Consider the following 27,255-nt stretch of genomic DNA (forward strand, 5'->3'; position numbering starts at 1 on the left):
GGAGAACTTGTGTGGAAATGTGTTGTTATATATTATTTTAAAAATAGATCATGTTAGTCCCTGGCTCTCCAAAAAAGCCCAGAGCAAGGACTCCTCTTTCAAGTCTAGATTGGAAGAACTTGACATTCATTCATTCCTTGGAGCATGACAGTTATAGGAATTCATGGGGTCTAGGTGAGAGGACAGGAGCCTGGTCCCTTTCTCAAGTTGGCATCTGGTGCTCTTTGTTATTTTCAACCTCTCCCCAAGACCCCCTAGTCAACAGAGACAACAGTCCAACCAAGGCAAGTTTGGTGTCATACAGAAATGAGTTTTATTCTCGGCCAAGAGACAGGGCAACAGAGAGAAGTGACAGAGCCATAGCAGCCACTGGTACAGCACTCACACATCCACAGGAAGGGGGAGTGTCCCGCTGTCCCTGGCATGGGTGAGACAGTGAGGCTCAAGGAATGGCCAGGTGGATGGAACACTTTTGGGGGTGGGGAATCCAGAGCAACAACATCCCCTTCTACTTGGGCAACAAAACTCCACAAGGACAGCAGATGGTTTGACTTTCAACCTGAGCAAGGTTGTGTTCCTCTCTCTCTATATATATTTTTAATATATATGTATGTATGTATGTGTGTATTTATAGATATTTATAGAAGTTTTGGGTGGGAGAAATACCACAGAGGGGGCATTTTCTGAGCACAGGTTTTCACTAAGGTCACACCTGGATATATGTCAGCTCACAACTATGACAGACCAAATCATGGAGAAGTTTGGGAGGGCAGCCACCATCAGTCACAGAACAGCAGTAAGAGGGTTAGGGAGAGAGGGTGTCACCGAGGAGGAAGGAGCTGGTTAGAGGTCGAAGGGGGGTCTAGGGCTCTCAGGACGGGATGGACTTGCCTGACCCGCTCGGCTGGCAGTTGAAGAGAAAATGGAAAGAAAAGGAGGGGAAGAAAACTGGTAAGGTAGGAAAACCACAGATATGACCAAACCCCTTCCCACCCCACCATTTGTAGCAGCCGAATAGGGCAGAAAGGAAATTGGATTGAAAGGAGAGAGGAAGCATTGGAATGGAAAGGAAAGGTAGGGGCACCCAGAATTAGCTTGAGAGAACCTGAGCTTTGTAGGGAGGTGGGAGAGGAGGCTGGTTGAGTTCCTCACTCCCCACCAAAGAGCCAACATTTCCCCACACATCCATACGCTCTCCACACATTCACTGCACCCAAGGCACCACACCAAAAGCTGCTAATCACATGCTCTGCCTCCTATATTCCCACAGGCCCAGACCTAGACCCGCCTGCCCTGAAGGAGAGCCCCTGCCACCCATCCCTATTTTAAGACAGCTCCATGGTTTCTCCCCCACCCAGCAAACATCCAGTTGGAGAAGTAGATTTAAAGCTTGGAAAACACTGGGTGAAGAGGGCTAAGTCTAAAGGTGAAGCTCCAGGGGCAGGTGGCTGAGGATGCATCTGTTCCCTCACACACTGACAGCCTCCTTGGTGTAGGGGTGGAGAACCTAAAGGTTCCTCCCTTAGTGTGATCATGCAATGGGTGCCAGTGGCCTACAGGCCTCAAGGTTATAAGTCTAAGAGGGGAGGCTCAGCCGGTCGGGGGACAGCAGATCGCGTAGGTGAGGCCGGGCCCTTCCTGCTGGGGAGAAGCAGAGTTAAGAATCAGTGGGGCACAAATATGTTGGGAGAGTTTACTGGTGCTCTGAGCTGCTTCATTTTACATGGGGGATATCTGTTAGAAGCGGGCAGCCAGGAAAATTCCCAGGCCAGGTCACTAGGCAGAGCCCATAAGTTTAGGATACTGCTGCTCCCTCTTTCTCCAACTGCTGGTTATCCCACAGGATACCCAGGCCAAGGTCCAATCACCCTCTGGCAACCCCAGAGGATATGTCTGTCCCCAGGAAGATACACAGTACCACACCAGGGCTGAGAAAGCTGCTCTTGGTTTGACAGCACATGCCCTCCCAGGGACTGGCCAGACACAACAGTAAGCAAGTGGAGGTCCCTGGGCAATAAGCCCAAATGAGCTCTACATGGCCCCTACATAGCAATAGCTAGGAAGAGTTCTTATAAAAGTCTCCAATATAACCGTCTTGTTCAGGGTCAAGGTTAAGGGGGGAAATACAACTAACCCAACTAACAGCCCAGCGTGGTGCCCACAAGAGAGGGTAAACCTTAGCAAGGCAGGGCAGACCCTGAAGTGACTTTCTGTGGGCTCACCCCTAGCATGTCTGTCCAAGTGATACTGGGTTAGAATGAATACCAAGGAGGGGCCTCCAAAGGACCAGGAAGTTTTCCAAAATAGGACCGAGACAGATGGGCTGCTGGGGGTGCTTGTGTATCAACCTCATGGCCTTTTGATCATCTGGGGTTGCTGCTGCCTTCTTGAGCCACTGTTCAGATGCTAACATGGGTGGGAACCAAGACTATTGTATCCTAGAAAGTTTCTAGACCTAGAACCCAGGTTTTCAGGTACTTTGCTATTCTGGATCTGAGAGTACTAAAATGGGGAGAGGTTATATCTCCACCTCAGAGCCAAGTCCAAAAGAATTAAGCTTTTCCCAGAAATCCAAGCTGAAATGACCTCTTAGCCACTGGGGTTGTATCCCTGCCACACTAAACATTTTGTCCTCTGACACCAGAAAGGCCCTGCAGGAGGGATCCCTGAGCACAGAGCATATGCTGGCCCTGACAGCTTCCCAGAGGCCCCTGTTTGCCTCAGCAAAGGGGGTGCCTGCCTGCCCTGGCTTCCCTGGGCATGGCACCAAAGCTTTGAGACCCAGAATGTCAGCAAACAGCCAAGAGGAGAGAATGAGTTAGAGGTGAAGAGGCAGTGCCCGTAGGGGGCTGAGAGGGTATAAAGAAGAAGACATCTGGAGCTGGAAGTGGGACTGGGTAGGACATCTGTTTGGAGCTGGGAGCCTGGCTTCCATACCCTCTGCCTGGCCCTCTGCGGCTGCCCTCTCCCAAGGCAGGGAGCTGGCAAGGTCAGGGGGCAGAGGATGGGACACTGATTCATGCAGCACAGGCTGGGAAACCAGCACCTACCGTGGCGGGAGTCCTCAGGGGTCACTGATAGTGATTCTGAAAGACAACACGAAATCAACAGGGCAGTTCACATTGATCAATGCAAAGGGCCAGGCTGGGCTGTTGGCAGGGGGAGACACGCATACACACACACACATGCACGGAGGCCCACAGCTTCGCATGCACACACTGACACAAATGCTCACAGGAATGCCAAGTCCTCTTCCTTCTCCCCCCACTGAGCCCTTACTTTGCTCTCACCAGCCTGCACGTGCAGCATGGGTTTCAGACATGCATCCACTCAGCACATACATGGGAGCACACGCGTGGGCCCGCTCACAACAAAGAAGCTTGCCCTTCCAGGAGCAGCAGGCACACAGAGGCATGTGCAAATGCTCCACAGTGTGCTCACAGAGGGACACGCACCTTCGCCCACATGCCCCTGGACCTGATCTGTCGAGGGACTCCCCATGACCACAACCTGTGCTCTCCAGTGCCTACTCGATCTAGGAAGCTCTGTTGGGGCAACTCAGGGCACAGAGGCGGGGATGCTGCTCTCCAATCAGAAACAATGTCCAGCTCCAGGTTCCCCAGACAGAGATTGCTAAGCTGTAGGCTCAGACCTCTGCAAAGGGGCCTTATTTTAGCTAGGCTAGTCACCTGCATGACCCCATGCCCTCTGGAAGAAATGTGGCTCCCAGAGGACAATGAGAAATATGCCTGCTCTAGATCCTAAATAGTGACCTTTTACAAATCCACACTCCTCAGACTGGCACCCAATTCCTCCCCATACATGCACTCTCTGCTCTGGAGAGGCTAGTCTTCTCATAGGCCGCCACACATTTCTGCCTCTCTTTGTCCAAGCAGGCCTTCCCCAACCTTGTTCTCAAAGCCTTGCCTAGCAATTTTTTGTACATGGCATGCAGCCCCAGGAAGGAAGCTTGTCCCTATAACAGCATGAAATTTTTATAATACTCAAAGCCTGGCCTCTGATGGGAAGGAAAAAGGGTACAGGGCCAGGATGCAGCTTCCAAGGGGGAAAAGGACACAAGAGGTTTTCTATATTGCTGAAGTATTGGCCAGTGTGGATGGACAGGAGAAGAAAAACATCTCCAAGACAAGGCTATCAGTCTCTAATTTAATTTTTGGGGGGCATCTTTCAAAATTAAATTTTAATTTTTAATTAATGAAGACAAAGCCCTAGTGGTCTTACCCTAGTTACTGTTCTGTCCCTCTTTATTCCATCTACCCTCTTCCTCTCCTCAAAATCCTTCAAGACCCAGCTCAAATACCACCTCTTTGAAGACTTCTATCCAGCCCCCCTGAATCTCTCTTTTCTCTGAATTCCTGTAATATTTCTGGTCCGGACCACATTGTTTAGCTCTTAACTGACCTCTCATTGCTAGATGTCTCAGCCACATTGTGAATTTCTTGAGAGCAGGGATTCAATAAATATAGGGCTGTGGTCAAAGTATAAACTGAGTGATCCAATTTACTAGAGCACCTAAGGGATGAAGGAACCAACTCCTAGCTCACAATGCTGCCCTGAGTCTTGGTCTCTAGCCCCTTCTGACTGTAGGGAGTCTCACTCCATTTGTCTCTTGGTCTTCACAAGCCAAAGAAAGAAGTTAATATCTCCACAGCCATTTGCTCCAAGGAAAAATCAGACTTCTACTAGGCAGTATGGAGCAGGAGGAAAAGTATTTAGAGATGAGGTTGGGGACCTGGATTTGAATTGTCTCCATCACTTACTAGCTGTATGACCATGGGCCAGTCCTTTCACCTCCCTTGACCTCAGCTTCTTCATCTATTAAATAAAGGGGTCAGGCTAGATAATCATTAAGGTTACCGAACAGTTATTATTAGCTTCTGGTAAGCTAATAATTATTATTCAAAAATAATCATGATTAACTCCTGGTGGGGCCCAGACAGGCTACTGTTCTTCATCCGACTCTTCCAACTATGACATGATGATGCTGATTTCATTTTGATTCCTTACAGTGAATAAAACCAAAAAAAAATCAGACTAAAATTAGGCTTTGGGGGATGAGCTAGGAAGATGCAATAAAGATGCAATAAAAAAAGGAACCTCTTTCCTTATGTTTAGGACTTGCTGGGGTAGAGGTAGGGAAAAAACTTTGTCAGAATGCTCAAAGGCCTGTTAGCAGAAGGCCTACTCAGGGCATCCTGTTTCCCAGTCCCTGTATGGAAGCCCACACAACGTTCTCTTGCACACTCAGACATTTGCACACCCACGCACACACCACATACCTTCCCCGCCACGCACAGCCGTGGCCTTTGCTCTAGGGGACCCAAAAGGCAGGCCAGGTGTGCCAACAGAGGGGGCCATGGGAGCAACTGATAAGACTCAAGGCCATTGGGGAGGGGAAGCATCAAGAGTGACGGCTGCTTCCTTCCTCGCAGGGGATGGTGAAGCATTCCCTCCCCAGGCCTGACTTCAGATGAAGGCACTCATTTTTACTTAGGGAGAGGGCAGAGGCTCTTCCGGGTGCCTCAGGGGGCTGGAATGAGCACAGGAAGCACAAGGCAGCCCTTAGGGGTGCCCAGCTCCCAATGTCTCCCTTCATCCACTGAGGGACAGGGATGGGCACAGGCACCCTGTGCCGGGGGGATAAAGAAGAGTGGAGGAGAGAGGGAGAGAAAGGAATGAGATCAGTTTGCAGAGAAGAGACAGAGGAGCTGGGCAAGGTGGGGTGGGGGAGTACAGAGATGAGTGAAGGTAGGTGAAGAAGCGCCATGCACCCCAGACCCCAGATCCACAGCCCATTGAGTTATTACAAGGCCCTGTGGGCCTCAGGCTGCTTCTGCTGGATGAAGGCACAGAACAGTTCTGACTGAACCCTTGCCAGGCAGGCAACACCCCTCCCCCTCTTTCCAGGCCCTCTCATTGGGCTCCAAAATGATCAGTCAATTGAAAGCTGCATCCTAGTCCTCAGGAGGCTAGCAGCTTTCCTCCTCTAACTACTCTCCAGTCCTTCCCTAGGACCCAGGATTCCTGGGCAGTTCCTTTCTGCCCACTGGAGAACTACTGCCTTCCTTGGGTCCTGCATGTGGAGGAGGGCCACGGAGCCCCCTGCTTACCTGGAAGGCCAACCCTGCTTGCCCTGTCCTTCTTTGGGGGCGGGGCTGCTGCCAGGGTGCAAAGAGCACCCTGGACATCACCGGGAACTCTGCAGACCTCTGCCAAGTCCCGGAATGGTCCTCTGCCCTCCCTGACCTGAATCCTGAAAGATGGGGAACCCAAGGCACCTTCCCTCCCCTGAACCACCCTCCCCGCCGCCCCACTCACCTGGGAACCCCAGGGGGGGCACGGTTGGGCCTTGACGGCACCTGAGGGGGTGGTCCAAATGGGTCAGGGGAAGCCCCCGGCCTGGAGGGCACGGGGGGCGCCCCCCCCAGGGCGGACCCAGCAGGCGGAGGCCCAGGAGCAGGGCCCCGGGAGCCGGGCCGGGCTGGGGGCACGGCGGGGGCTCGCCTTTGCGGGGTGGGGCTGGACGTGGGCGACCTGCGGAGACCCACAGAGAAAATGGAGAGAGAAGGTGAATGACGGAACCCCCAGAGCAAGCCCAGCAGGTCCCTCCCTCCCCCCACCGTGGTACTCAGGAAGCCCCGCCTACAATGCTTGTGCTCCTCCCCTTCCCCCCAGCTTGGAGCAAGCTCCACCCCACCCTCATCCCTGGTCCAGGGCCAACCCGTCCCCCTAGCTCCAGCAGGGAGCTCCCAAAGCCCGCCTCCCTCCGGCCCCGGGGTCTGGCGGGGTTAGGGGGCGGCCGGACCCGCCCCTGGTACCTGCGTCCGGCCGGTACACTCTGCACCTGCAGCCAGGAGTCGTCCACGGGCGGGGGCATGGGCGTGCTGATGGTGGTGGTGTTTATGTCCCCGATGATGCCCAGAGCCTCTTTCAGGGCGTGGTACATGCGTAGCATCTCATCTCTCCGCTGGGCTTGCTCCGCGGACTCCTCCATCAGCGTGTTCTGGTCCCCACACGAGTACAGGTTGGCCAGCAGCTCCGAGTGGATGAAGTCCTTGGTCTGAAAGCCGAGGGGGTGCAAAGACTTGAGAAGGGGTGGCAGTCTGCCTTGACCCTCATCTACCACCTGCCATGCCACTGGGAAAGAGTAACCTTGGACAAGTCACTTCTCTGATTCTGTTTTCTCCTCTGTAAAACGACTGGTTTGGATTAGATGGTCAGACGTAAGGCCCCTTAAGACAACTAGGGAGCAAGGTGGATAGAATCACAGACATGGTTCAAATGCTGCCTCAGATACTTTTTAGCAGTGTGACCCTGGGAAAGTCATTTAACATATCTCAGTTTCATCTCTAAATTTGGGATATTGATAGCACCTATCTCACAGAGTTGTTGTGAGACTCAAATAACAAGTACAGCACTTTGGAAACCTCAAAGTACAGTATATGTTAGCTATTCTTATTCTGACTCTAATACTCTATGAACTTGGCCAGACATTTTCAGAAATTCATAGAACACAGAACTGTAAGGAACCCAAGAAATACAGCATATATAACAGAATATCAGAGCCAAAAGGTCTTAGAACATATAATGTTAGAGCTGGAAGGGACCAGAGTCCCTGGTCCAATCTCCTTCTTTTTTGGAAGGGAAAACTAAGGTCCAGAGTGGTCTTTCATCAGACCATCAAACAGAAAATGGATCTTTCCAAGGAGGGATGTGGGAGGAAAGAAGAAAGAAGAGGGTTGGGAGTGAGAGATCATCTAGGATAGATGTATATTGTACATGTGTATGTGTGTTCTTGTTCATGGTGTGAATGGGTTAGGGAGATATAGGTAGTTGAAGTATAGATATGTTGAGGGCTGTTATTAGGAAAAAAAAACAGATTTGAGATTTCTTTTTGTACCCACATCCCCAGATAAGTGGGACATCTAAGGCAAGAAATTGTGTAAGAACCATTCACAGGCCATACAAAAAAGGGGACTGGCAGGATTTGGCCACAGACCATAGTCTGCCAACCTCTGACCTAAAACAAAGCCAAGAATGTTGAAAGAAAAGCACAGCTCTAGAAGATGTACAAGAAGTATTTTGAAGCAGGGATTTGGGGGAAGATAGAGAGAACTGAGACCATACCCAAGGAACACTGCTAAGGGTCTAGGAGTCACAGAAGGTACTACACAAGCGGCTGAGTGCCTGTAGATAATTTAATGACCTAACTCATCCAAGAGCCTTCCCTTACAGGTGCCAGGACAAAGAACACTTCCTTGACCAGAAAGAGAATCTGCAGCGGCTGACCGCAAGCTCAGCATCTCTCGGACACATTTTTTTGTATGTTTTTAAATATATGTTATTTATTTTTATATATAGTACATAAACAGGCGTGTGTGTGTGTGTGTGTGTGTGTGTGTGTGTGTGTGTGTGTGTGAGTGTGTGTGTGTGTAGCTGTGCATAAACAGACAGGAATCTCTTTGCTAGGTGCTGCTTCCCTGCATTTGTTGGCAATAAACAGATCTTATTTTTGGACTGCAACCTGAGAATATAGTGTGATATAGTGGAGGGCACTGGAATTTCAGAGTCAGAAGAGTTAAGTTTTGAAGGATTTCAGTAAAAGACGAATCATGAAGAAATTAAGGATGTATTCAAAAGCTGACTAATGAGCAAAGTGTTCGTGGGCCAGACTTATGGATATAGTTCTAATATTTCATATGATTGATTTCTGACTCCTTAAATTGGATTGAGTTAAAATTATTATTATCTGCAGTCTGAAAGCTGACTGAAAGTCAAGTTGTAAAAGTTTTTTGGAATATCAAAGACTTACATTTAACATCTGAATAAGTTTGGACCAGGGTTCTGGGAAGAAGAAGGTTTGACTTTAATCAGGAAGAACTTTCAGATGGGCTTCTTTCCCAGCCACCTGGCCAACAACCTTTGCTGCTTCCTTTGTTTGAAGGATGCCCTACAACTCCCAATGCTGAAAAAGTTTTAATAAACTGGGCAGTCAGAGAGGTGGGCACTCACATTCTCTCTCTGTGAGCTGCCCCAATGACACCATGCTGCAAATCTCTCTGTGTCCTGACTGTTATTTCTTATATGTCTATCCTACCCTAGTCCTTAAACCCTTCACCCATTGTTTCGCAGCACTTGGCTTCCCTCCATAGGTGACCCATACAAGGATTTTTGGGGAGGCTGGAACTCTTTGGGTTTGAATTGTCTTTATTAATAGTGTAACTTATGGGCCTGTCTCATTTTCCCTTTCTGAGTCTCAGTTTATTCATATGCAAAATACACCAAGGCTGGGGGTGGGTGGGTAGGATGGAGGTGGTGGTGACCAAGATGGTCTCTAAGCTCTCCTCAGCTCTAAACCCTATGGCCTGTCTCTCCCTTTCTCCTCCTCCCATTGGATGAAGAGCTATCCAAGGAAAACAGGAATTATTTTCCCAATGAAGCTTAGAGTTTTTCTACATTCTGGATTTCATCTTCCTAACCCCTTGGAATAGAGCCCTAGTCTAGTACCAAGAGTTGACTTACGTTGTTTATCATGAGGTGCATGATAGTTTTGGGCATGAGGTCACGGATAGTCTTGTTCACGATGGCCATGTAAGAATCCACCAGGTTGCGGATAGTTTCCACCTGCCTTTCCAACTGGGGGTCCATGGAGTGCATGAAGTTGTCTGAGCCATTCTCTTCTGTCTCACTGGCCTGGGGAAGGACAGGGAAAGTCCATCGTATCAGAACTACGTCTGCCCCTCACCCTGCTACTATCCTCAGAGGGCTCATTCCAGAAAAGCTGAGACTGCACTTATCTTCCAGCCCGATCTCATTCCTCAGCAAGCAGGAAAAGTGCCTGGGCAAACTTCAAGGCTCTGCTTAAATTCTATCTCTTCCAGGAAATCCTTCCTTACTCTCCCCTTCATCTGGTCACAGAGCACTTTGTAGTCTTTTTTATGAATTTATATTTTAATTTTTATTATATTTATCCTAACATGCTTTTCACCACCCCTACCAGATCATTAACTTCTTGAGGGTAAGAACCTTGTGAGAACTCTGTATCCCATCCCATCCACACCCAGCCCCTAGCAGCCTAGCAGGGTTTTCTTGGTCCCTAATTGTCACGTTTGTTGAATGGAAGCACTTACTTTCTCCTTGTCCTGTGGGACCATCAGGAAGCAGTGCCAAAGCCCAGGTGATCACAATATCATTGCACAGAATTGGAAGAAGCAAAGGAGAGAGATTCAGTGACTCAGGCAAGGAGAATGGCAAGGACTTGAGACTAAAAGTCTAAAGCTGGAATTCCTAACTTGGAGTCTACGGAATTGTAAAGGGTCTATGGAGAGAGTTCAGGAAGGTCTAGGAAGTTGGCTGGGAAAAAACATATCATTGTTTTTGCTCAAGCCAACTAAAATTTAGCACTTTTCTCAATGATTTAAAAACATTATTCTGAGAAAAGGTCCATGGGTTTCACTAGATTGCTATGGCATCCAGGAAACAAAAAAAGGCTATGAACACTTGGTCTAAAGCAGTGATTCTCAAAGTGGGCACCACCGCTCCCTGGTGGGTGCTGCAGCGATCCAGGGGGGCATTGATGGCCACAGGTGCATTTATCTTTCCTATTAATTGCTATTAAAATTTAAAAAACATTAATTTCCAGGGGGCTGAGTAATATTTTTTCTGGAAAGGGGGCGGTAGGCCAAAAAAGTTTGGGAACCACTGATCTAAAGGAAAGGATAGGAGGCTCCTTGAGGGGAAGGGGTAATGGGGCTGGGACAAGGAATGCTTAAGAAAATTTTAGAAATAATAGTAGATGCCTGAGAATTATTAGAAATAATATGGGAAAATATCAAAAATCATCAAGTGGGACATATACTGCTAAGAAAGAAGCGGGAATCATAGGAAACTGAAACCTAGGAAGCTGTCCTGTCTGTGACAGAAAAGGGAGTACAATAAAAAAAAACAAGTCAGAGAAAGGGGAAGGTTATAGAGAGATAGGAATTCTGTTTTTCTCCAGAGGAGAATAGTCTACTTAACTCCTGCCCTTCCTTCTGACTCTCATCACTTTTACCCTGGGATTTCTGGTGCCATTAAGGTTATCTCTGTAACCTTGGAGGCCCCAGGCCTTGAGCAGGAAGCACAAAGGGGACAGACAGGAAGGGGCAGCTAAGTAGCACAGTGCTACTCCAGAGCTCCATTTCGGGAGTCAGGAAAATCTGGGTTCAAATCTGACCTCAGACACTTCCTAGCTGTGTGACCCTAGGCAAGTTACTTAACTCCAATTGCTTACTTCTTGTTCCTCTTCCGTCTTAGAATTGATACAAAAACAGAAGGTAAAGGTTGGTTTGTTTTTTAATAGGGGGTTGCCTCTTGATGTCTGATTCCTTGAGCAAGAAGACCCTCAGGACACTGATGAGGGTCCTGACCCAAAGGAAAAAGGGCTAAGAGGCACCTCTCAGATAGGCTTCCCCATCTTCTACAAAAGGAGAGCACTCTTGGAGTCCCTGGCATGTTTCAATCAGGGAGGTAAGGCCCTAACTCTCTTCCCTGCCCACAAAGCCTGGACTTACCCCAACCCGCTCTGGGTATACCCCAGCCCTCAGGAAAGATGCTTTCCAACTGTCCACCTCCTCCTGAGTTTCACAGGCCAACTCCAGCTGTCTGTAATCCTTGTAGACATTCCTGTAGAATAACACCCAACCCGGCCCCAGGCACACAGTAAACAGAAGAGGCTGGGCATCCTGGCTCCCAGCCTCAATTTGATTTTCAGGTTCCCTTTGCTTAGACCTAAGATGCCAACCCGCTTATCCTTTGACCTAGCCAAGAGAGAAAAGATAGCGTCTGGGCATCCTGCAAGGCCCAAGGTCCATGCTGCTTCCTCTGGGAAGCCGTCTTCCATCCTTCCTACCCTACCAAACTGAGACTGATGCCGCCTTCATTTGAGCTTATAACACATTGCATCTCTCATGCATTTATCATATTCTGATTTGTATTCTATTCATCTGTGTACATGTCTCCTGGGGGCAATAAGCTCCCTGAAGGCAAAACTTGGAGGGATGCTCTTTAGGTGCCAGAATGAGCAGTGCCTAGGGACACGGGGCATCAGGTACCTCTGTTCAGTGTTGAAGAGGGCAAAGATATGCTTGCTGGACATAAAGCCCTTTTCCACATCTCGAAGTTTCAAGTTGTCCACAGGGAGCATATATTTTTTCTCCTTCTCCTAAAAATAGGGGTTAGATGATAGAGAGTTAAACCCAGGGTCATGCTGAAAGCTCCCCAGGATCGAATTCCCGACGCAGACAATTAATTCCTGGTTCTCAGCTGAGGATTTCCTTTTGGCAGCTTTTGTACATCCCAAAGTAGGCACCAGAGGGCACCCTCTGCTCAGTTTCTCTAAAATAATGCCAACCTGAGGGAGCTACCAGGGCCCAAGAGTGGAGTCGGGAGAGGGTGCACGGGGAAAGTGGGAGGCAGTCCCAGGCCACTTTTCGGCCTGTTTCCTCACACCTCGTTTTGTACGAGACCTTCTGGCCCATTGGCAGTGCCATTTCCAGGGCAGAGAAACCCAGTGGAGAAAAGGAGACTTGAGGCTGCATGGCTTCCTCTAGTCAACCAAGTCAACAGTCCCAGTGGTGTGCAGTACTTCTTTGTTCCCAAGGGAGAAGGCAGAGGCCACAAGCCCACAGGCCCAGGAGCCAAACTGTCCCCGCTGGCCGCCCTGCTATCGCCCACCCTTCTCCTTAGGGCAGGGAGATGAGGTGCTGCTAAGGCTGGCATCCATAGCCCAGCTAGGCAGATAACCAGCCCAGAGAAAGCCTATCATCATCCAGTTTTCCATGGGGGAGGGTGGCCAGAAGTGGGCAACTGGCTTTCCAGGGTCTATCCCAACTCCAAATGAGGAAGGGCCACCGGAGGGGCCAGGGCCCTCCTGAGGCTCTCCTTCCCTACCCGCTCCCATCCTTCCCAGCCCTGGCTCTGGGCTATCGGGCCTGGTTTAGATCAGCCCCTCTGACTTCATTTCCTGAGTGCTGAGACAGGAAGGGGGGGGGTGGAGCAGCCTGCCCGGGGGGCCCCTAGCTTCAAAGGGCTGGCTCAACCCCCAGCCCATGTGTTAGCAATCAGGAGGCTCTGTGTGTGTGTGTGTGTGTGTGTGTGTGTGTGTGTGTGTGTGTGTGTACACATGAAGGTGCAAGAATGTGTGTGTGTAGTGGGGGAGGGAGGCACATAAACAAGTGGGTGTGCACATTTTTATGGGTGGGCATGAAGGTTAGGCTGTGTGTCGGGGAGTCCCATATATATGTCACATAGGGTGAAACCTGCAAAGGAGTCCTCAGGCAGAGGCTTAGGGTGATGGGGTCAGAGGCCACCTCCCCAGCATGCCATTTGGCAAAGGTGCCAAGCCTGGCTGAGACCCGTGGGGCAGGCTGGTGTGCTTAAGGACTCCCATGTATTGGCATCTGTGGAGGGAGCACCCCTGGGTCCCCGTGTCTGTGTGTTGGCATGTGTCCGTGTGTATCATGGATGTGTTGGCTGGGGGGATTGCTACAGATTTTGGGAGGTGGGGGAGGCCCTTTTAGAAGACCTAGGCCAATTCCCCAGAAGGCACTGAAAACATTTTCAAAGGTTCCTTTGCCTGGGCAGGGAGGAGGAGATCACGGTCCCCTCTGCCTCCATCCTGGGGCAGGGATATGGTGGCTGGTAACTGGAAGCTCTCCCTGCCTGGCCGGTTCCAGCTCCCCCCTTCACTCCAGGGCCCCACTGACCAGTTCCTCCTCAATTTCACATAAAGCTCTCTTTATCCTGGGCAGGGCAGCCCCAAAGAGGAGAGAGTGGTGGTGGGGCTGTGAGGAGGGAAAGGAGGAGGAGGAAAGAGGAGGAGGAGGAGGAAAGAGGAGGAGAAGGTGGAGGGAGGGAGAAAGGGAAGGAGAGGAAGCGGGACACATGGCCCAGAGAACATCTGGAATCATTAGAGGGGGGAGGCCAGGGCTGCCGCCAGTCGGGATCCCCTCCATTTCTGGGCTTGGACACCAAGGTACAGAAACTGCCTCTTCTCCCCCCCAGCACAACCTTATCCCTTCTTACTTCCTGTTCTCCCCAGCCCCTGGGCTCCCCTCCCGAAGGCCCCTCCTTCCCAGGCTCGAAGCTCGCCCCTGCCACGTCAAATGAGACAGGAGGGGAGCTGGGAGTGGAGGGGGGCCGCCGACGGGGCGGGAGGCCCCTGCGGCTGGGGCGGGGAGAGAGGGGGCTCAAATCACAGAGACCTGGTTTCAGGGGGCGTCCGCACTCCAGAGGAGAACCCGACAGACTCAGCAGCGGCAGCAGCGGCAGCGGCAGCAGTGGTGTGCCCGCCGCTACTGTGGCGGCGGCTAAAGAGGAGGGGATGGGGGAGAAGGGACGAGGGGACCTCCGCAGCCTGCTCATCCACCCGCCGCCACCCCGGCCAGATGCTACAGCAGGACAGAAGGACGCAACAGACTCCACTCCGTCTACCCAGTGTTTAGACTATCTGTTCAGGACTCCAATATTGTACAGTAGTCTGCACATTGGTTAGGCTGGGCTGGGCTACACACGGTGTCGTGCCTGGGGGCATGGAGGTGGCATTGTGCGGCACAGCAGTGGTGGGGATCGGAGCCAGAACCACCCTCCCACCTCTTTTCCAGATGCCTGAGACTCCCCACCTCTTCTCTCTTCGCCCCTGGACCAGGGAGGGGGGTGGAGGGCAGATGGGGGGTGCCATCAGGGAGGGTAAGGTCTCTCCTTTGCATGGAGCTGCCCATGGGAAAAGAAGCCACCGGAGGAGGGAAGGGGGCATGCATGGGAAAGCGCCAGAAGGGAGAGGATGGAACCAGTGGACCAGCCCTGGAGCTGGCTGGGGAGTTGTGGGGAGGGCTGGGGGAAGACTGCCTGCCTCTGGCTCCCAAGTCTGAGAAGGCGCTAAGTTTGGGGCACAGATTGCTACATCATCTGAGACAATTTTTCTCCCTGGTGCTCCCTCCCCCCGCCAAAAGTTCCTCAGGGCAAGGTAGAAGGTGCTACCCACAGGAGCCGGGGTTTGGGGGAGAGGGGTAACGAAGAATGGACTCCTGACTGGACCCAAGTGGTCTCCCCGTCCCCCACCTTCCGCCAAGCATGCACACTCCAACATGGCACGGGGCACACATCATTTCAGTCCCCTGACAGATTCCCACCCCCCCCCCCACACCCTCCATTCACACTTGGATTCCCCAATTGCCTCAAGCATACCTTCATAACCCCCAAACATATGCACCTGAGCATTTGAGACCCTCACCCCCAACACATAGACACCCATTAGAGACTTAAAGCCTCCCCACGCCCTCCCCACAGAAATACACTCATCCATCAGACACCCGCCCAGCACATGGAGAATTCCTCAAAATGCACTCATATCCCAAATACCCCCACAGAAGCATTCCCCAATACACAATCCCATCTTCTGTTCCCCTTCAGCATGTTCACACGTGTATGCACACAGATACACATACATACAACTGTCCAATAGTGGGCCATGGATTCACACTCAAGCTTTCATCATGCCCTGCCCAATCCAATCCAGTCCTGAGGGAGAAGGGGGAAGCAGGCAGGGGGCTTGGGTTTGGGGTGCCTGACTGTCCCACAGGCTTGTCTTTGCACCCTCTGGAGGGTCCAGAGCCACGAGGAGCTGTGGGCTCAATGAAAGCGGACTCCTTCCAGCCCAGAGAACCACCCCTGTACTCTTAGACAGTGAGGGTCCAAGGCAAACCTAGAGGGGTTTTTCTGGTGCCCAGACCTGAAGAAGAACACACACAGGCACACACAAAAACTCCCCACTCCCCACCCCCAGCTCAGCCTATCTCATATTGCCTCTGTCTCCATCCCTTTTTTAAAAGGGGCTCTGGAGCTGTGAGAGAGGCCCTGGCTGGGGAAAGAGGCCCAGACACCCCCTCCAGTCTGCCCCCACAAGGAAGGGAGTCAGGAGGCCTCCCTGGGGTGACTGCCAGCCACTACAGCCCCACCCCAGAGGAAGAAATAGGGAAATAACACATCCTAGAATGAGTAGACTCAGGGTAGGGGGTCAAAGAAACCAATGACAAGAATTTAAGGGAATCAGAAATCTAAAACCCCTCGTTTTCTGCCACCTCTCTTTGAGAGATTTTGCCCCCCACCCCATCTTCCCCCTAGATCCCCAAAAGATGAAAAAGACCCATTCCTTCCCCCCATCCAAACTCCTCCCAACTTCTTGGCCAGCTGAAGTTCATTACCATGAGTTCCCCCCCCTTCCCCCATCCTCAGGACTCCTCCCGGTCACCTCTGGAATCCAGATGTTAGAGCCAAGCAGACAAGCTCTTAAAGGAGCCCAAAGGCAAATGCAGGGATATGGGGGATATGGGGAGAGGCCGGGTCCCCGGAGGGGGGAGCTTGTATAGGGGCCATTGGGGAAGTCCTGGCAGCTCCCACCTTCCCAAGTGGAGGAGGTGGAACCTCATAGAGATCCTTGATCCTTGGTATGGGAGGGGGTTGGGGGGAAGGGGTTAACAAGGGTGCTGGGCTCATATGTGTCATGGGCCTATGGGGCCACAAAAGAGGAACGCCCTGAAGCTGGGAAAACAGGAAGGCAGCTGGGCTTGGGGCTAAGAGTGGCACAGCAGTCCCTCTCTACCAAATATCTCTAATGCCCTCTTCAAGCCCCCTGCAATAGAGAATGCCTTCTCCTGCCCTTTCCTTCTCTGTGAACCGGAAAGCTTTAAAACCCAGCTCAAACCCCATCCCTCCTCCAAGAAGCCTTCCCTGATTAGCCCAACTCTAATGGCCTTCATTCTCCCCCCACTTGGCACTCACAGCCTCAAGCCTCACTATACAAGTTTCCAAGTGTTTTGTCAGTGTTTTCACGTTTCCAAGGTTTGCTGGAGTTCTCTATGTTCTCTTTCTAGGCCCTGCCCCTCAATCCTTTCCCCTAGAGGTTTTGGGGATATATGAAGGGGAGGTTTGCCCTGGAAAGACGCCAGTTCCTTCTTGCCACGCTGCTTTCCCCCACAGCCCAAGCTAATATCGTATGGTCTGGATCCTGGGCAAGGACAGACTTCTCTGTTGGCACCCCCAAGAGTTATAGCCACTCAAGATTCATCAGATGGGAAGCCCACTGGGCACTGCCAAGGGACTGGGTGGCACCACAGGCAATGAGACTAGATAATCTCTATTCTGACTCTAGGAGTCCCTGCTGCCAAGATGTCTTGGTCCAACCCTTCCTAGAAGGTGGGGTGAGGCTGTGGTCACATAAGGAATACATCCCATGTTCTGCCCTTTTGGGTGGACAGTCTCCAGGCCCCCACCAGTGGGGACTCACCTCATCATCTTTATACCAGGACAGGTTTTCAGCTGTCAGCACAAACCAATATTCCTTGGAGCCTCCCTTCATGATGCCAATGTTGTTGATGGTCAGCCAGCCCTTTCGGATCACCTGCAGGTAGCCCAGGGAGTAGAATTGGATCAATGGGAGAAGGGAGGAGAGAGGGGCAATTCAGTCTCTCCCTGTCCAAATTCTCGAAGAGGGGATGGGGGCCATAAACCCAAGGGAGAGAAACTAATGTAGCTCAAATACATTCTCTGCAGCTTACTACTTGTGTGATTAAATGACTACAAGCCGATGAATCTCTTTGGGACATATTGTGCTCATGTGCAGAATGGCATATAGACTAGAAGGTTCCTGAAGTATCTCCCGGCTAAAGGTCTGTGACCTGCAAAACCCAGTGGAATTGTGCATCAGCTATGGGAGTGGGGTGGGGACCAGGAGAGGGAAAGAACGTGAATCTTGTAACCATAGAAAAATATTCTAAATTAATTAATTAAATACAGTTTCCAAATTAAAAAAAATAATAATAAAATAAAGGTCTATGACCCTATAGTTATCCAAGGCCAAATTGTCACAAAACCTTCCTCCAAAGCCACAGCTAGAAGTCATTTCTCTCTTTCAATAGCTCTCAAAAGAGAGAGCTTTGGAGACAGGAAGGTGGCTCAGTGGATAGAGAGCCAAAACTGGAGATGGGAGGTTTGAGGTTCAAACTGTTCTCAGACACTCCCTAGCTATGTGACCCTGGGCAAGTAGCGTAACCCCTATTGCCTAACCCGTACTGCTCTTCTACCTTGGAACCAATACTTAGTATTGATTCTAAGAGGAAATTAAGGGCTTGGAAAAAAAAAAAAAAAGCACTTAGCCCAGGGCCTGGCATATGATTGTTGTAAAGAAGACAATACATATGGGAGCAGCTAAGTAGCTCAGTGGATTGATAACAGGCCTAGAAAGATGGGAGGTCCTGGTTCAAATTTGGTCTCAAATTCTTCCTATCTGTGTCACTTTGGGCAAGTCACTTAACCCCAATTGTTTAGCCCTTACCACTCTTTAGTCTTGGAACTCATACTTAGTATTGATTCTAGAATGGAAGGTAAGGGGGAGAGAGAGAGAAAGAGGGGTGGGGAGGGAGAGAGAAGGAGAGAGGAAGGGAGAGAGCTATTGAAAGAGAGGGAGAGAGGAAAGGAGAGAGAAGAGAGAGAGGGAGGAGGGGGAGGGAGAGAGAGGGAGAGAAGAAGGTAGAGAGAAGGGAGAGAGGGAGAGAGAGAGAGAGAGAATGCTTTTGGACCTCTCTGATATAAGATCTCAGACTAGGAAGGGGTCTGGGCAGTCATCTAGTCTAATCCTTACATCACCCTTCAGAGAATTATCATCCACAAGTAAACTTGCCAAACATTGTATTATTAGTGACCTGTGTGATGTCTGCTCCCCCTTTCTAGGCTAGAAGTTTCAAAGAGATTCATCATATTTGCTTTTATAAAGCTCACAAAACTTTGCCTGTACTTAGTAGAGGTTCATTCAGTTAAGGCTAAATCATGGAATTCAAAATATGTCCCTGAATCTTACCATCTCCACCCCTGGAGAACTGACTGGTCCATGGGGAACCTGTTTGAGGTCATGACTAACCAAGATTTTCATAGAGATTGATGATCATTAAAGGACCAGGGGGTTATAAATCACCAACAGCCTATTTAAATTTGGAATAAAGAGCTTTTTAACTATCAGAGGCGACCATAAGATAAGAAGGCTGACCCTCATGACATAGTGAGCTCCCAACACTGGAAGTGTCTAGGGACTAACTGAGGGTGGGAGGTTACACTGATATCAAAGGTACTTTCAGACTCTAAGATTCTATATCCCTAAGATGGAACCAAGGTCTGCCCAAAGATTGGGTAAGAGAGAAGGGGGAGATAGAGGCCAAGAGTTTGGCCAGAGATTGTCCTCAAGTCACCTCACATGGGAATTTCTTTCAGCAAGAGAACTGATTGGGGTGAAGGTCAGTGTTCAAATCAGGTAGTAGATGGGAGAGGGAGAAGAAAGCCCAAGCCCTGGGAGCCTAAAAAACCAGATTCCTTTCCCATGTATCTCTCCCTCTCCCTCCAACCTCTCATCCCCATCCAGATCTACAATGAACTCTTGTGCACTGACAACTGAATGCTAAAGATATATTATGATAAATGTTCTCTTAGGCATGGAAGTCCTTTTATCTTGAAAGGTAATCACTGCCCATTGGTGTCTCAATGAGCTTTGACACACACACACAAAACACACACTCCCTCCCTCCCAAAATGCCCTACTCCCCGCTCCCCAATCCATCCAATCTCCCTCCCAGCTTCCATCCAATATGAACACCTATCCATCCTTTCAAGGCCTACTCAAATACCACTTTATCCATGAAGTATTTCCTGCCTCTCCTCCCCACTGGTAATGCACTTTCCTTCCTCAAAGCTCACAGTAATCTATTTTGAACTTTCTTATACATGCCACAAGTATCATTTTGTCCAATAGCTATCTGCTCCTATGTCACTTTCCCATACTAGCCTGAGCACTAGTCTTCATGCAGAAGATGGTTAACACTTATTACACCAAATTAAACTGCCCTACACTTAGTTATAGATTGAGTTATAGATTGGCTCAGGGAGTTAGAACCTATAATCCATTCTTTTCTATGCATGGGGATGAGACAGAATTTTTAATTTGGGAGGGTGGGAATCTAGGGGCAAGCCCCAGCTAGCCTCCAGTCTCTTGAAAGTTGAAGACAATTAATGGCAGCCCTTGGAAAGTGAGACCCTCTGGTACATAAGGCCCCTCTTCGCTGCCCCTTTCCCTGGAGACTACTTCCTCAGCTCATCTTCTCACTAATCTATTCAAGACAGCCTGTACTTTCCCATAGACAGGAAAGTCCCAAGGAGCCCCTGGGATGGTAGGAAAGCCCCATAGGGATCCTCAGGGGAAGACCCTCTCCTCCAAAACCCACTTATGAAAAAGGGACATTCAATAAATGAAAAGTTGGTCTCCAATTCCTCCTACCTCTTCTTAGGATTCAAAGTACTTCTCATATATTCTATTTTTCTTCCTCACTGGCACTCCTAGGAAAGGGGAAAGAATGATCCCCAAAAGAAACTAAGTCCCAACCCATCTCATCTCACAGGAATGAAACTTCTTGTTGATATATGTTAATTAGGAAGGGTTCAACCACAGAAAGCTTGAGAGACAGGACCCAGGGTTGATATCTTTAGCTCTGTCACTCACTGTGAGTCATATGGATTGGGAGAAGCCTGGGATTCAGTTTCCTCATATGTATTTGATACTAGTTCTTGCCTTGTGTGCCTCCTGGGGATCAAACCCTTTCACCTGAGGATCATATGAATTGTATGCCAAAATGATTTGTTGGCATGAGAAAGAAGTCACAGACTCCTCATTTTAGGGCCCTCCACAACATGATAGTCCCAAGCCTCTCCAGCTATCCCTACATGAAACCAACTTGGGCTCTCCACTAAACATACCTCATCACACCTCTCTCCTCTGTGGTCAATCAGTTCCTCTCTAGCTGAAGCAGATCCTTTGAAATCCACCTCAACAAAGACTGGTGGCTTGATGAACTCTCCTTCCTTCTAACATGGCAGCACTTCCTGCCAACCCTCTCAGTTGGGCACTGGCCCAACACAGAGCCTGGAAGCACCTCTTGCATTAACCTGGTATCTATCTTTTCATCTATATACATCTTGTTCTTCCAATTTCCAAAAGCATGTAAGTTCCCAAAGTGTTCATGTATGCAAAATGTTTTGAAAACTTTAAAGCACTACATAGATATGACCCATTATTCATATTAAAGGCAGGGATTTTTACCAACCTTCTCAGTGCCTAGCATAAACCTAGGAACACATGAAGCATTCAATAAAGATGTTACATGGTTGATGAAAATCATGTGTGCATGACTGTTCTCGAACCTTCTCCATCACAATTAGCACAAGAGGGAAACAGATATATAACACCCCTAGTGTGGCGTAGGCCCATATCACACACTAATTATGCTGTCTCCTTGCTCCTCTTCCCCACAAATGGAGTTCCCTCATACAACAAGTCCCCCACATGCCCCACTCCCAACCCCAAACAGTGACAGTCCTGATACTCACCAAAATCTCGTCCTGAAAAGAAGTAACCATAGCAACCGCCATGGAGCATCGGGGAGAGAGGAAAGACCATTACTGAGAGCTGCCCAGTCAGAGGGCACATTGGTGGTTGCCACCAGGCATGCTCCCAGACCCTAAAGATCTCCCCGGGGCTGATTGGCCTTTGCAAGGGGCCCCATTGGTTATATCCTGGATCAAGGGAGGCCCTGGACCCTTTGGCTGTCCACAGTCTAGCTTCCTAGGGCTGTGATTGCTCAGTGTGACTACACTTGATAATTGGCCCATTAAAAAGCAGGAAATCCCTATGACAATATTTAAGAGGCCAGGGCCCAACTCTGGGGTGGGGTACCTGCCAGTCTGGAAATGTCTGATCCCAAATTTCCAATACCCTCTGAGTATCTGAGGATGCCAGGCTCTAGGGATGGAGCCCCCCAAGTCAGACCCTGTCCCCTGGCAGACAAGAAGCAGGTGCCACTTACCTGGTTCCCTGCTGCCTTTTTCTTATTCATCTGGCTGCTCCTCTGCTGGGCACTTTTGGAAAGAAAGAAGAGTTCCCTTAGGCCTGAGGAGCAGAGTTCTTGCCTTCTCTTCACAGTTAAAAGTCATCATCTGCCTTCATATCCCCTTCTCTTATGTTGTGGGCCAAAGGATTTAGGTTGAATGCATCTTTGATTCTAATGGGGCTCCCCAACCCAGCATCATTCCCAGGTATGTCAGTACAATGTAAGCTCCTTGAGGGCAGAAGTTGTCCCCTTTTTTTATTTGTATTCATAACACTAGCCCAATGCCTGGCACATCATAGCCATTTCTAAATGTTTGTTGGTAGAGGCCCAAGGAAAAGTGGAAGGGCAAGTGCCTCCTACAGAAGGTGGAGAACACTCACTTAGCAAAGCCGATGAAGTCTTCATGGTTGGTGTTCATATAGGCCAATTCAATGTCAATAAGAAGCATGACCTGAGAGAAATCATGAAAATCAGAAGGTAAGTAATGGAAGTAGGGATGGATGGATGGATAAAAGGGAGGATAAAGAGATGGAGGGAAAAGTGGAGAAATGGACCTATGGGAAGGAAAGAATGGAAAGAGGCAGAAGAAAGATTTTGGAAGAATGGATTGGGGTGGAAAGGTAGGAAGGGAATAGTAGAAGACAATGACAGATAAAACTGGAATAGAAAAAGATTTCATGCACAAGAGATTAAAACAGAGTGGAAAGAAGGGAGAAGAGTAGAAGCTGAGGGAGAAGGGGATGCTTAAAAGGGTCTTACCTGGTCCTTAGTTTTCCCCTCTCTCTCACGAATATGGGTGGTGACGATGCGTTCCATTTCTTCTCGCAAGTGGGGGTACTGCTGGAGCTGGGGACAGGGGAGAGAGCCACGTACACAAGGGGAACATGGATGTGGAGTTTCCTATGCCCCCTGGGAGGCCTGCTTGACATGGGAGACAGGCCTGAGGCAGAATGCATTCAGGTGACTCGTTGCCTGTGGGGCTAAGCCCCAAGTATACTCTGGAGGGGTGGGGATATAGCTAGATGGCCCTGAGTTGGAGGAATAAGGAAGATGTTTCCTTCAAAGGCCATATCCCAAGAGCAAAGTGAAATGCCAGGTTCCTTCTGGTTCAGCTCCTGTCCCCTCATCATAGACGCCCCTCAAGATGTTTTAGGAGAGGGGAATGGAGGGGTGGTTTACAGAACTCATGGGGAGAAACACTTCAGAAACCAGCATTGTCCTTGGTGGCTTAGAAGTGGCCATCATAAGAATTTCCATCTTAGACTGAGGGAGTCTGTGAGGGAGAGTGGAAACAGCCTGCAAAGCCCTCAGTGGCTTTAGTACTATCTGTGTCTTTTGGGGTCCTTGAGGGAAAACATACAGACCAGAGACTGAAGCCAAGGGTGGGTCAGGGGTTGACAAAGCATTGGGGAAAAAAAAAGAATCAAACTGGGAACCACTCTCTGATTCCAATCTAAGATGGCAGCCATGGCCAAGAGATATAAGAAGCCAGGGCTGTGGGCACAGGACAGAGGTAACCGTCAATCACGGGCACAACACAACATGCAAAAGGTGGAGGCCTGGGGCATGCAAGGGTATAGAGGAAGACCCAAAGCCTAGAGGGGTGGGAGGAACAGGACATGCGCGAGTGGGGTGCCAGCAGCATGGGCAGTACCCCCATGGGGACATGGCTCAAGTGTCAGCCCTCTCCACAAACTCTATCATGCCCTGCCTGCCACTGCCTCTACTTTCTTCCCAAGGCCCTATTCTAAATGCCCTGAGCACTTCCCAGAGGAGGAGTCAGATGGCACCTATAGGCAGGACCAAGGCAGATCTTATAGGCTCTCCTACCAGAGGCCAACCTCTCTGCCCTTTGAGAGAAGGGTATACTCTGTTCTAGACCCATAAGCCCTCACATTTTGTCCTCTCCACAAAGGAAATGGGGCATGCAGCTACTCTAAAGAGAAATCTAGTTTTTAGAGATACCTGGGGTCTACCAAAGGCAAGGGTGTCCAGGTCAAATGCAAAAGAGACCATATGGGATGGCAATGGGGCAGGGATGGAGGGAAGCTTCTAGGCCTCCATTATTCCTAGCAGGTCTCTCTCCTCTGGGCACACTGACCCAAAGCCTAGGGAACCTCCCAAATGAGAATAAGCATAGGACTTTGTCCCTTAAAGTGAGCAGGCCACTGAACCAGGTTCTCTAGCACATTGTACCAACTCCTCCAAGGGGGAGAACGTCCTGCAGAATGTGGGGGGCTCTCAAAGCTAATCCCACTTGGATTGACCATCATTTCTCATTTGGAACTGGGGTTGTCACTGAGCCAATGCAATACTGTGAGGGTTAGCTAATAGGTGAAAAGCTGAGGAAAGCAGGGCTGGCTCACTCTTCTTGCCCAATGAATCCTCCATCTCTCCCCGGTTCCTGCCTATGCCCCCGTATTGACCATGCCACCTTCTTCTGCTGGATCACAGCCCGGCTTCCTCCCACCTCCCACCTCCCACCCCCCTCTAAGATTCCCTCATCTTTGCCACCCAAACCTTCTCTCCATGTGAGGGAATGGGAGGATCAGAGCTGCCCTGCCCAGGCAGAGGCCAAAGAAAGAGAAGGGCCAAGCTGAGGGTGGAGGTTGAGGAGAAGCAGGCAGGAGTTCAGAGAGGGATCAGGCTGAGAATGAAGAGAAGACAGGACAGAAAGAGAGAGAAAGAGAGCACACCAGTGGCAGGCTACGCAAACCAATTCCTCTCCCATCCGCTTCCCCAGGACTGGGGAAGGCTGGGGTTTTCCTTCTGGGACATTTATCTGGGGCTGTGCCAAGGGCACAGGAGGTGGGGGAAGCTGCAAAATAAGACTAAGTCAGGGGCTGTGAAAATATAGCCACATTCGCCCAAGACCTTAATGATTCAAAGGATATTTTTCCAAGGTAGGGACACATTTATCACTAGCAAAGGCGTGCCCTTGACTCAGGAATCTCTAGGAACAATCTTGGATTTCCTTTCGAAACCTGGGCCCGCTGTCCTGGGCAGTCCCTTTGGAGCGGTGTGTGGCTCCCTCTCCTGGTCCCTTGTGGCCCAGGTCCCATTTTGGGGGCTGGCAGAAGGAGGGTGGGGTGACATCGGAAGAAAGGACCGTCTCCAAGGATGAAGAGTTTAGGGCTCCAAAACCATGAACCAGATTCCCTGTGCTTCTTACCACCAAGTGTCCTACCCAGTTCAAGGCTTCCCTTAAATGGGGATCCCACTCCCAATCCCACCCACTTACGGCGAGAGGCCAGAGAGATGAGGGGCAAAAAGAAGATGAGGAAGACAGAAAGAAATTATTCCCTTGAGAGCAGGTGAGGGCATTCACCAACCCAGCCCCTGTTCTCTCTGTTTCTGTGCCAGGACCTACTGGGCAGGGGTCACTAGAAGCAGCGGGGAAGTGCACGGAGGCGAGAAGGCAGATGCCGGTAGGCATGGGCCCCAGGGTGCCATTGGGCTGAAGTGTGGGCAAGGGTGGTCTTCAGCCAGGCCAAGTGGGAGAGTGTGTGAGGAGAGCTATGCGGTACTGTCAGCACCGGGGTGCACGGGAGCCCCTCGTGTGGGAGAAGGTGAGTGGGGGCAGCGGGGGCAGGAGACTGCCCTGGTGAGAGCCCGGTGAAGGGGTGGGGGCGTAAGCACGTGAGGCCTGGCATCGGGCCGCCATCTTTACCTTTGCGCTACACTTTCTGATGGTGGCCGTGAGCTCACTGACTACCATGTCCACACACTTGAGAGTGGGCTCCTTCAACTTCTGCACCTGCTTTTTCACTATGGCTTCAAAAGCAAGATCAGGTGTGAAGAGACCCGTCCTGCACCCGGGGAGGAGCCCAGCCAGCAGGCCCAGGAGGAAGAAAAAGAGGAAAGACAGAACCAAGCAGGGAGGCCGGGAGGTTAGGGGAGAGGGAGAGCCACAGAGGATGAGAGAGAGACACAGACACAGAGAAGGGGGAGAGAGAGAGAGAGAGAGAGAGAGACACAAGGCAAAGGTAAGAAATGACACTCATCCTTCCCACCCCACCCCCCAGGTGCTGCCGAGTACCAGGGGGCTTTGTGGGCATTGTGCTGGGCAGTAGGGTAGGCCACTGGGCTGAAGGAGCGAGACCCCTTTGGGAGGGCACCCACCTCTCCTGGGCAGCCACTGGCACCATGCCACCCACACCGCTGGCACAGCAAGACCAGATAGGAGCCTCCATGGCGCTAGGGCCACACCTGTGAACTCTTCACCTCCTTCATCTCATTTTTCCTATTTAAGCACCAGCCTGCTCCTTGCTGCCCTCTGGGTCTGCCTGGGCTCCAGCTGGCCAGAGTTCACACATAGCTCCAACCTGCCTTACCCTAGTGTCCCAAGACCTTCTCTCCTGTCTTTAGTGCCTCTCATCCCTATTCTCCCCCACGGGACAATCCTTAACCTCCCTTCAGGTCTTGGGATCCTCAGCTGAGAAAAAAATAGAAAGAGATGGAGGAGGAAAAACAGAGAAAGGAGAGGAAGGAGAGAGGATAGGAATGGAAAGGAAAGAGAGAAGCAAAGGACCACAAGGCAGGGGGGTCTGAATGGTGTTTAGGGGTGAGAAGGAAGGACAACGGGGGAACTGGGGGTACTTGGCAGTCCCCAGATTTCTGCTCCCTCTTTTGGAAGCTTATCCTGAAACCTCCAGCCTGTCAGATCTGTGTATACCCACTAGAATTGTTTCTCTATAGAAAAGCTCACAAATCTGAAATTTAGACCCCCTCCAGAATCTAGTGCCCTGCTGTCCCCTTCACCTCCTCAAAGATGCTCCCATCTCCTGGACACTTAGAGAAGATTCAGCTGCCAACTGCTAGTGCCCATGGACACCCCAAGGATCTCTTCCCCAAGTTTAGGGTAATGACTGAAGAACAAAGGAAAGTCTCTGGTGTGCAGGTATCTTGGAACCCCAAATGTTAGCTTCATCCCATTAGAGGTAGTTACCAGAAAACCTGCCCATTCCCTGCCGAAGAACTTAACCATCTCAAGTTCTCCATGCCCTTCAGTTCCACGGGCCCAAAAGAATTCCTGGACAGAAAAAGCGGGGAACCTCTCAGAAAACACTGTCCCTCATCTTCTGTGAGTGGATCCTGGCCCTTGCCCTATCCCTATTTGGTGCCCAGTTGAGTTCTGGTTGGACAGTCCATGGCTGTCTGTCTGTGCTCCCCAACCAACCCTGCTGCCCCACCCACACACATACCCCAGAGGGGTCTGAACATGCTACCGAAAAGGGTGAGGGTAGTGTGGGAGTGAAGGTGGGCATCTGGC

The 27,255-nt window shown here is 50.4% G+C and overlaps 1 protein-coding gene across 15 annotated transcripts in view; it reads right to left on the reverse strand.

Annotated features, from left to right (window-relative positions):
- Positions 1–289: 289 nt before the first annotated feature.
- The window catches only part of DNM1 (dynamin 1), a 66,918-nt gene continuing 39,952 nt past the window's right edge, over positions 290–27,255 (reverse strand). The window contains exons 10-22 of one of the 15 annotated variants that reach the window (XM_044664043.1): positions 25,654–25,792; positions 22,743–22,829; positions 22,364–22,434; positions 21,960–22,011; positions 21,484–21,495; positions 17,345–17,458; positions 12,114–12,223; positions 11,574–11,685; positions 10,152–10,163; positions 9,544–9,714; positions 6,840–7,081; positions 6,340–6,555; positions 290–904 (exon numbers count right to left, since the gene is read on the reverse strand). In XM_044664043.1, the coding sequence (XP_044519978.1) occupies positions 844–904; positions 6,340–6,555; positions 6,840–7,081; positions 9,544–9,714; positions 10,152–10,163; positions 11,574–11,685; positions 12,114–12,223; positions 17,345–17,458; positions 21,484–21,495; positions 21,960–22,011; positions 22,364–22,434; positions 22,743–22,829; positions 25,654–25,792 (1,399 nt within the window). In that variant the 3' untranslated portion in view covers positions 290–843. Of the gene's footprint in view, positions 1,642–3,064; positions 3,087–6,076; positions 6,079–6,339; positions 6,556–6,839; positions 7,082–9,543; positions 9,715–10,151; positions 10,164–10,446; positions 10,453–11,573; positions 11,686–12,113; positions 12,224–17,344; positions 17,459–19,147; positions 19,166–19,620; positions 19,624–21,483; positions 21,496–21,959; positions 22,012–22,363; positions 22,435–22,742; positions 22,830–25,653; positions 25,793–27,255 lie in introns of those variants that run through there. The other 14 variants (XM_044664048.1, XM_044664050.1, XM_044664046.1 and 11 more) reach the window with 14 other exon arrangements.

The sequence above is a fragment of the Gracilinanus agilis genome, chromosome 2 (assembly GCF_016433145.1).
Source record: "Gracilinanus agilis isolate LMUSP501 chromosome 2, AgileGrace, whole genome shotgun sequence".
NCBI lineage: Eukaryota > Metazoa > Chordata > Mammalia > Didelphimorphia > Didelphidae > Gracilinanus > Gracilinanus agilis.